The following is a 10,447-nucleotide window of genomic DNA, read 5'->3' on the forward strand; positions in this document are numbered from 1 at the left end:
TTGAAACAAACAAAATAATGTAACTAAAGTACCTTTAAGACGTGAGTCTGGTTTAAACTCAGCACAAACCCAAATTACACACCTGGACAGTTCCCTGAGCTGCAATCTGACTTTTTGGGGTTACCTCACTGCATTGGCAAATTACGAATAGGTTTTGAACGGCTCAAATTTCGCCGAACATTTGACGTTACAAAATACCACGGAATTGTGGGAAATGTAGTTATTCGTGTGTAAACAGTGAACTCACTTCCGGGTTAGTCACAATAGCATAACGTCAGTCACAACCGGAAGGGCAGACGAGAACAGTAGAGTTGACAGTCACATACCCTTGAGCGCATCACTCAGTTGGTCGTTTGCTGTAAAGACCGCCTGGCTTCTTCCAGTTGAATCAAGCAACCGCTGAGGAATAAAAAGGTGAGCGTCGATCTTTTTTTAATAGACGTGTTCAGCAATTTTAACCTCTATTTGGGATGGTTTTGTTGTCCATCCATCCATTTTCTGAGCCGCTTCTCCTCACTAGGATCGCGGGGGACATTGTTGTATGACAGTAAAGTCACACAGAGCACCGAAGCATCTGGTTAATAAGTATTGAATGTGACTACAAATATATATTTTCTGATGATTTTAATGGTGTGCATCTTAAAGGTACTTTAGTTACATCTATGTTATTTTGATTGTTTCAAAGAAACAAAATGTCTATAAATGCCAAAAGTCAGTGCAAGCATATTTTAAACTATTGTGTGTGGAAAAAGCGAGCAATAAGAATCAATTAAATCATTTTGCACTTGTCTGTCTTTGTAACTTTGATGTTGCTGGTATATTTTTGTACATTAGTTTAACTTTAACGTTCCATAGTTGCATCACTTCATTTGTCAGTTCAGGTTAACTTAAAACAGGGGTCGAAAAAGTGAGACAATATTTCTACTTTTTTTGTGACATTATTATTTGATCTTGTGCCATGGTGTGTGTCTTTTGAATGCCAAGAGAAGTCTATTTTGGATGTAATTTTAGTAATAAAACTAGTTTCGTAATATCTTTGCGTGTGTGCACTTCCCTTGACTACACTGTTGGTGTGTTTTTTTGTGTTTGTCGTTTTGTCTCAAAAGCATTTCAGGCATTATTACTCAAAAGAACAAATTTATATTAATCTTCTATGTCAGTCGTAATATGAAACAAACTATGTTTTTGGGACATGCAACTTCAGGACTAATTTTGTTGCACAAATTACCTGAAGTTCAGTGGAGTGTTTGTAGCAGCAAAGCCATGAGTAATCCACTCATTAGGCCCAACAATGGTGCATTCATGCCATGTGATCCATGTTTCAACAGGATGAATCCTAACGAAGAAAAAGATCAAGTTGAAGCTTTGGAGGAGGTTACTGAGCTCGTTTGTCAGGAGGCTGACCTCAGAGATGGCCAGTATGTCACATGACACCGCTTCTGTCTGGATATGATAAAGTGTGTCAGAAAGGTTCCAGGAAAGATATATCTCAAATTCAAATTTGCCCTTCAATGTGGGCCAGATTATTTAGCTGCCCGTCTACAAAGAGATCCTGCTACATTTGTGAGAGTTGTGGCATGAAAACTTGTGGACCTGGCTCCGTATGATTTTGTTCGTCTTTCCCAAGCTCAAGGGGGTCTTTAAGGGGAACTGTTTCAAAGATGTGAATGACATCAAGATGGCCGTGGTGATGGAGCTGCAGAGGATCAAGGAAGAATCCTTCGAGGAGTGCAAGAAGGCATGGCAGACAAGGCTGGAAAAAGTGTGTTGGACTCCAGGGTAATAACGTCAAATGGAAAAACTTTTGAGTTTGAAGTTAGTATTTCAAAATTGATCTTTTGTGACACTAGTCCTAGAACTTTCCTGACACACCTCGTACATTCATAGGAGGTTTAACATTGGGGGTCGGGGGGGGGGGGAGTGGGGCTATATATAACTCATGTTTGTAATTAAGGATGAAAGTCGTCTCTGTGGCTGACCAGAAAGTGCTGCTTGTCCGCACGGAGGGTCAGTACAGTGCAGTCGGAAGTCAGTGCTCTCATTATAACGCTCCTCTGGTTAAAGGTAAACTTTCTATCAATCCAAATTGCAACCATTCATCTCAGAAGGTGTGCCGTTTTACATTGAGCAGATAAATATTCTTGACATTCCAGGAGCACTGGTTGGCAATAGAGTGCGATGTCCTTTCCATGGCGCTTGTTTCAATATTAAAACTGGAGATATTGAGGAGTATCCAGGCCTGGACTCTCTGCCTTGCCACAGGGTGAAATTCGCCTCAATTTTTAATCCACCTTGATTGCTTTTCAACATGTTACAGTATTTAAAGTAGCATTTGGTGTGTAGGAACAAATGGTCCCACTTTTGTGTTTTTGTTTGTTCGTTGTTTTGGTCCTCAGTCTTTGAAATGTCATTTAGCACAACTTCCATTTAATGTGAAACTACAAACTCTATCTGCAATTAATTAATCACTGTTCAGAAACCCCATTAGGTACACATGCATTGTCTAATTAGATCTAATAGAGATGTATCAACAAATATATCTTTGTTTTTACACTGTCAGAGAGATGTTAATCTAGCAATATTCTGTATTATTGTGGTTGTAGTTTGCAGTGATGTATGACTGTGCTGCATCATACGGAGATGTGTTTCTAATATTTTGACCCTTCGTGTAATTAAAATATTAAAATATTGGATCTTATTAGTATGCGCAGTCTTCCGAATGTAGTGGCTAGTGAATGCATTTTTAACTTTCTCAACAGGTTTTCATCTTGTAATGTATACTGACTAGAGAGGTGATCAAATAGATGTACAGTAAATGATGTGTTTAATGGTAACACACATCCTCTCGTTATGTTATGTGTTGTTTCCAATATGGAGGTTGAAAAGTTTTTATACCTGCTGTTGTATTTGAGGGTGTTACTTCTCCCTCTTCCTCAAAGTGTATTAACCATTTTGACACAGGTGAACATTCGAGATGGAAAGGTGTATGTTTCCATCAAGAAAAAGGCAAGTGAAAGCAGGTTAAGTAGATGGAAATAATACTGTATTACTTAATGTTTAACAAGTACATTATATCTCCCCTCAGACTCTTAAGCAGACCAGACGGGTAAAGGAAATGTGTAGTGTTTTACCAAACATCACACATACCATCCTGCTCGTAGGAGGAGGTAAGGAAGGACTGGTTCATGCTTCCATCTGTCATCTGCTGCACAGGATCTACTTGGTACGCGTGTGTTGTGAGTTCAGGCCCTGCTGCCTTGGTGTGTGCTGAGACTCTGCGTCAGAACTGCTACCAGGGCCGAATCGTCATGGTAACCAAAGACTCTCTGCCTCCTTTCGACAAGCCCAAACTGAGTAAGGTAAAATTTCGCCATGTCATTCTCTTTTCTTTCAAGTACTTTTGTCTTATGCAATCGAACCTCTAAGGTCGAACACAAGTTATTCCGCAATGCTGGTTTACCCTGATTTGTTGAGATTTAGAATACTTGTTCCCATAGGACCTAACGGAACTAGAAGTCATTGTCCTGAGGTTAAACTGCCATCCTAAAACCATAATGAACTTTACAGGAAATGATGAAAGAAACAATTTATTATTCTTAACAGTCATGCAAGTTCAAAAAGAAGTTAACTGCTGTTAATTGTCGTGCGCTCAACTTGATAAGCGACGAATGTGTACAGAATTCAAGAGAGAGGACTACTGAAGTTTAGTCACTTCATTCTCCTTTCATTATTATTATAGGGTTATCCATTTTGTATTGAGCGCCCAGGATAGATCAGTATACTACTTTCGCCGTCGCAATAGCTTCCATTTTCTGTTTTACGCTCATCATCGTCACACTTTTCCTCATTGCCATCACTGCTACCCTTCTGTGTTGGCAACACAAAATACCCCACAAAAAATCATTCATTCATTCATTTTCCGTACCGCTTATCCTTACTAGGGTCGCGGGCGTGCTGGAGGCTATCCCAGCTATCTTCGGGCGGGAGGCAGGGTACACTCTGAACTGGTTGCCAGGCAATCGCAGGGCATATAGAAACAAACAACACTTCACACTCACATCTACGGGCAATTTAAAGTCTTCAGTTAACCTTCCATGCATGTTTTTGGAATGTGGGAGGAAACCGGAGTACCCGGAGGAAACCCACGCAGGCACGGGGAGAACATGCAAACTCCACACAGGCGGGACCGGGGATGGAACCCCGCACCTCAGAACTGTGAGGGGGATGTGCTAACCAGTCGTCCACTGTGCCGCCCCCACAAAAATGCTAGAGGAAAAAGCAAAAAAAAAAAGGAGGAGTTAATCCTTCAGATATTAACTGTTCTGAAGTCAAATGACACATGCTGACATCTTGTCATGTAAATTGCCAGTTTAAAAGTTTTGTGTACTTTTAAAGGAGTGTGTGCCCCCCCACCCCCCAAAAAAAAAAAAATTACGGTCGATTTCCGAATTGTACCACTTTAAGGGAATTTGTGCTACAAGCTAGTAAATTTCAAAGCAAAAAGCCAAAGAAATGTTTTTTTTTTTAGGCTATGAATGTGGACAGAAGCAGCATCGTCCTCCGCTCTAGTGAATTTTTTCAACAATATGGCATAGAAGTACGGACGGAGAAAGAGGTGACATACAAAGAATGGGTCATGTTTTAACAACGTCCTATGAAGGCTGACGTTTTCTGGTCAAAATCCAGGCGGTGACTGTAAGCACGCGAGATAAAGCGGTGACGATGAAGGATGGCGGGGTTCTACGTTACGACCAGCTTCTTATCTCAACAGGCTGCAGGCAAGACTTGCTATCTTATTCTCAACACAACATCCTTTTTCTTTTCAGATTATGAGAACAAAATGTTAATTTCCACAGAGCGAAGCCACTAAGTTGTCCCGGTAGTGACCTGACAGGAGTGAAGTTACTGCAGAGGTACGAAGATGCCAAAGACATTGACGCGTCCTGCTTGGGCCGCAAGGCCGTTGTCGTTGGAACCTCCTTCATAGGTTGTCAAGTTTTTTTTTTTTGTATTTTTGTTTTGTTTTTGTTTAACACCTTCTGAATTGCCACCTCTCTCATCCATCTACATTTACTATAGCGCTTACTATGGTTGCGAGTGAGCTGGAGCCTATCCCATCTGACTCTGGGTGCGAGGTTGGGTATACCCGGAAATGGTTGCCAGTCAATCGCAGGCCACATAGAGACACACATTCACATCCACACCTATGAGCAATTTAGAGTCTTCAATTAACCTAACCTGCATGTTTTAGGCACGTGGGAGGAAGCTGGATAACTCAGAGAAAACTCGCACATCGTTAACATCAGTGGTTAATCCGGCACAATTGCGAGTTATTACTAGGCCCAAGCCTGTTAGCTCGCGAGCTAGCTAGTGGCTAGCGCCAGTGGCGATTTTTGGGGTCTCAGGGTTAGGAAGGAAGGAGGTCTGCTGTGTGTCTATCAGCATCTCCGGTGAATATGATGTATTTTATTTAAAGTTTTAACATTTTTGTCATGTTATTAGATAAATATTGATTGTGAACTGCTATATTGTAGTGTATCCACTACAAATTCTAAAGAGGTTTGGAGTACTTTTTTGTGACATGATGGTGTTATTGAGAGGTGGATTAGGTTACTGTAGGCCCAGGTCCCAAACTCACCAGCCGCTACTGATTCCAACCACCAGAGGCATTAAAGATCCCGTATTTTGGCAAACCAACTTTTTCTAGTATTTGGGATGTGATATTGTCTCTATGGTGCCTCAGTAAACATGTGAAATATGAATTAAAATCGTATACATATACCAACGATAAAACACTCTGTCTTGACGCGTTCAATGAGTCATGTTGCAGTTACATTTTACCATGCTTAAGTGTCATACAAATATAAAGAAGCCACTTTAAACCAATAAAATACTCTAGACATAACTTTGATAAGTGACAAGGGATGTGGTGATGCTGGAGTTTTACAGTTTTAATGCGAGTATGTTCATTCACTTAACTTTTCTTCTGCATTGTTGTTCTCACCTTCTCCTAACACCCCCTAATTTGTGTCAGATCCTCTTAGCTGAGGCCTTGTGAGATTTTCTGACATCTTGTTTGGCATCATGCATTCTATTATTGTTGGCATGTTATTTGAGTGCACATGTGATTTGCTAGTTGCTAGTGTGCCATTGCAAGTTATTTTTAAATATTTTTTTTTACTTCAAGGTATGGAGGTGGCATCCTATCTAGTCAAAAAAGCTTCTAGTGTTTCCATTGTTGGAACCACCAAATACCCATATGAACGCTCTCTGGGGTCCGAGATTGGCAACATGACCATGCAAGTAAGGATCAATGGTGACACAACTCTGAATGTAATGATGTTTATCATCGCAACAACTCTACAATTCCTCATTTCAAGATGTTGGAGGAACATAATGTGAAGTTCTACATGAATGACGGCATCGCTGAGATCAGAGGAGAGAACGGCTCGGTAGTTCTACTTTTTTACTACTACTTTTCACCTCTGATTGAGCCATCTCAAACTTGGATGAGTTGCTGGAGCCAAAAATGATGTATTTGCAGGTGAAGGAGGTCTTGCTGAAGAGTGGCACACTTCTGGAGGCTGAGGTGGTGATTGCAGGAATAGGTAATAAATCCTGTTGTATTGCACCCAATATATATCTTCTTAACATAAATACTCAAGTAAAAGTAAAAAGTATGAAACTTCTCTGACAAATACAATTTATTAAATGTAAAAGAGTAAATGTAGAGCGTTACTACCCACCTCTGCCTATGTGTGTATATGTTTCAGGTGTGATCCCCAATTCTGACTTCCTAGCAGGAAGTGAAGTTGAAATAGATTCCAAGAAAGCAGTAGTTGTTGACAAGGTGAAGGTGCCTTCACTGTTGTGTTATTGACTGAGTGCATTTTGCATATTGTGCTGATCTTATGTGACACGTCTCTCTTCAGTTCATGAGGACTAACGTAGCAGATGTGTTTAGTGCGGGGGACGTCACCTCCTTCCCTTTGACCAGTCGAGGTGATCAACTGGTCAACGTGGGTCACTGGCAAATGTCACAAGCTCAAGGTATGACTTGATTCATTCTGTTAAAATAAGAACATCATTAATATCATGTCACATTTTTTTGTGCCTCAGGAAGAGTTGCTGCCCTCAATATGCTAAATATACCTACCAAAATTGAGTCTGTTCCTTTCTTCTGGACTGTGTTGCTTGGAAAGAGTATCAGATACACCGGTAATGTACAGTATTTATTTTTTGACTTTCAGATCAGTTATAGCTTTTAATGCTATTTTGCTTTTTTATTTCTGCAGGGTATGGGGAGGGCTACACAGAACTCGTATTCAAAGGAAAAGTGGAGGAAAGAAAGTTCCTGGCATTTTATATTAAGTAAGTAGATGCGGAATACTGTATGTCCTGATATGTAGTATCTGGACACACTTCTTCGTCCAAACATTTTCTGTGCCACTTGTCCTCGTTGTCCTGTTCCAGCTGATGGTGGGCAACAGGGAGACTGGGTGGAGCAACTCTGGAATGTGGACATTCTCATTCAAGTTAATTTCACATTTAAAGTGTAACATATTTTCCAAATTGATTTCTATGGCATTCATGCATCTCAAGTAAAGTCCACGTTGCCGGAATTACAGCGAGCCTCAGACTTCAATGAGTCTCGCTTATTTGGCTGTTGTTCACAAATAAGCCGTTTACACTTTTGGGTATGTCTGAAGTCATTACGGGAGAATGCATGGACCTTGAATGTGCGTAAGCCAGGCGTGTAAAAAAATATAGGAGAATATGTGAATATGTCCTTTAGTGAAAATAACAAATCAGGATGGACGCCACTGGACCACTTATTTCGCTGCTGTTTCTCCACAGAGACGACACAGTGGTGGCGGCGGCCAGCCTCATGTTTGATCCCGCTGTGGCTCAGCTGGCGGAACTGATGGCAGCAGGCCAGCGGATTGCAAAAGCGCAGACTCAGTAAGTGTTATTATTCACTTATTCACTTATTCACTTGTTATTATTCACTTATACTAAAGAAGCTACATATGTGTAAAGTGGATGTTCAAATGGTGCATTGGTCTTGCTCCTGCATAGCGAGCAGTTTGTTTCATTTTTTCAAGTTAAAGAGGATGAAGCAGCAATATAAAGTGGAACCTCTCAATTCAAACACCACTGTTAATACAATTCAAAATACAACCAACATTTCTGGGAATAAAGTACCTCTAAAGTAAAACAGAACTACAGGGTTCGAACCGCTGTCATGCATGACATGCCATGAAAGCACAGAAAATCTTGAGACATTAGTTCCTTAGTTACGCAAATAAATGTCATAAATGGGGGGGAACTTACATAATAGAGAAATATCTCACCCCCTGTAGTAAAATATTTTTAGAATTTACAATGTTTTTATTATTCTGATTACACTTTAACTCTTCCAGATTTTTAAGATGAATCACTTGATCTGTTTTTATTCATTCCTGCTCACTACAAATCAAAAAGGGGTGATGAACAAAACTGGCCTGGCAGGTGTAAAACAAAGCTTTGCATAAATGATACAGTGACTTGCTTCCATCAACAGCAATAACCTGACAAATTAACGTATTCTTAAAAAACCTATTAGGATTATGACATTCAAAGTACATGAGTTTCTCACTGGATATTCAATTCATTATTAGACTCACAGTACATGTTATGTTGCCATCAATCCATCCATTTCTTATAGCACTTGTCCTCATTAAGGTTTCAGGTGAACTGAAGCCGACCTCATCTGAATATACACAAGCAAACATTCACACTCACATGTGCACAAAGGGGCAATTTAAAGTCTTCAATCAACCTAAGAAGCATGTTTTGGGGTTATGGGAGGAAGCCTGAGTACCGTAAAACAACCCACCAAAGCACGTGGAGAACATGCTAATTCCACACAGAAGGGCCTGAGCTGAGATTTGAAACCAAGACCACTGTGCCACTCTGCTGCCCTGTTAGAGAAAATATTAGAATCATTGATTCATGACCACATTATTTCTCTGAATCACAAGGTTATGATAAAAATATGGTAATGCATCATTAAGGTGTTTATATGATGGTGTGATATTTAGGATTTTTTATTTTTTATTTATTATCTTTCTAAGGGATTACATTTCATCTACTGTCTGTGTGTGACTCTTTTCTCTGTTCAGAGCTGAAGACCTGAGTTGGCTCCAGATGTAAGGTATCTGACTTGCAACTCATTGACGAAGGACACAAGTCGCCTTCTGTCTTGCTGTCATCCCCTCACCGCCTCAGGCATTCTGAAAGCTCGTCAATGTCTGCCCTGCTCTTACTTGACTCTCCGAATTGTTACCATGAAACCAGCAACGTCAGAATGAATCGACACGTTGTGCATGCTCCCCATCAATCTTGTTCATCATTCAGGCGAATGATATACACTGCCACTTCATTCATATCATATAAGCTACTAAACGCTTTCAGAAGATGCATCAATTCCAGGCATAATAACCTTGTTTACATTTGTTGTGGCTCAGAGTAAATTGTCAATTGTTTTACTGATTTACTTGAAAATAAAATGTAATTAATACTCAGGTAGAAAACCAGTCCCATCCATCCATCCATCAATTTTCTGAGCCGCTTCTCCTCAGTAGGGTCGTGGGCGTGCTGGAGCCGATCCCACCTATCATCGGGCAGGAGTACACCCTGAACTGGTTGCCAGCCAATCGCAGGGCACATGCAAACAAACAACCATTCGCACTCACATTCACACCTACGGGCAATTTAGAGTCTCCAATTCATGCATGTTTTTGGGATGTGGGAGGAAACCGGAGTGCCCGGAGAAAACCCACGCAGGCACGGGGAGAACATGCAAACTCCACACAGGCGGGGCCGGGGGTTGAACCCCGGTCCTCAGAACTGTGAGGCTGGTGGTCTAACCAGTCGTCCACCGTGCCACCAAAACCAGTCCCATACTGCAGTAATATAAAATGTGTGCTCTGAGATGAATGATGTATGATGATTGTTTACGCGGGATAAGCTTTAGTTCCTCTTTTGTGTCAGTTTTTGTATAATTCACTGTCCACGTTTGTTTTATCATCTTTCTATGTTCTCGTATGCATCTTTATATCTAAATTTTTTTAAACTGCCTATCATGCGTATTTTTTTAATACCATCAGGTCTTTAATAGTAATTCATTTATTTGCAATGTCATTGTATGGTTGAATTTACAAATTGTAAAGCTTTGCTATGCTATAAATAGTAATCCTTCCCAAATTAAAATAACAAACCAATAGCTGATGTTTTTTTCCCATGTAGTTACAGGCACATTGTTTCTTTACACATACTGTACTTAATCATGGTGGTGAGCATAAAAAAAATTGCTTTTATTAAACCGTGATTTATGACCTTTGTGTCCCAGTTCTGAACACGTTTATTAATAAAAACTGACATGTACTGTGAAACTCCAATGCGG

At 40.4% G+C, this 10,447-nt stretch overlaps 1 protein-coding gene across 8 annotated transcripts; it reads left to right on the forward strand.

Annotated features, from left to right (window-relative positions):
• Nucleotides 1–295: 295 nt before the first annotated feature.
• Nucleotides 296–10,361, forward strand: aifm4 (apoptosis inducing factor mitochondria associated 4). Of its 8 annotated transcripts, none has more exons than XM_061682320.1 (19): nt 296–414; nt 1,329–1,418; nt 1,955–2,064; nt 2,154–2,263; nt 2,962–3,006; nt 3,086–3,167; nt 3,247–3,359; nt 4,529–4,615; nt 4,687–4,778; nt 4,857–4,987; nt 6,188–6,303; nt 6,381–6,452; nt 6,545–6,608; nt 6,774–6,850; nt 6,933–7,050; nt 7,120–7,218; nt 7,296–7,371; nt 7,858–7,962; nt 9,165–10,361. In XM_061682320.1, the coding sequence occupies exons 2-19, from the start codon at nt 1,330–1,332 to the stop codon at nt 9,193–9,195; spliced, it is 1,617 nt and encodes a 538-aa protein (XP_061538304.1). In that variant the 5' UTR covers nt 296–414; nt 1,329; the 3' UTR covers nt 9,196–10,361. The 8 variants fall into 8 exon arrangements, with proteins under 8 accessions (XP_061538304.1, XP_061538302.1, XP_061538308.1 ...); XM_061682319.1 differs by lacking the exon at nt 296–414 and adding an exon at nt 1,628–1,779 and having other exon boundaries at nt 1,336–1,418; XM_061682318.1 differs by lacking the exon at nt 296–414 and having other exon boundaries at nt 1,330–1,779.
• Nucleotides 10,362–10,447: the final 86 nt, after the last annotated feature.

Source organism: Phycodurus eques, chromosome 7, assembly GCF_024500275.1.
Source record: "Phycodurus eques isolate BA_2022a chromosome 7, UOR_Pequ_1.1, whole genome shotgun sequence".
In the NCBI taxonomy this organism is placed as follows: Eukaryota; Metazoa; Chordata; class Actinopteri; order Syngnathiformes; family Syngnathidae; genus Phycodurus; species Phycodurus eques.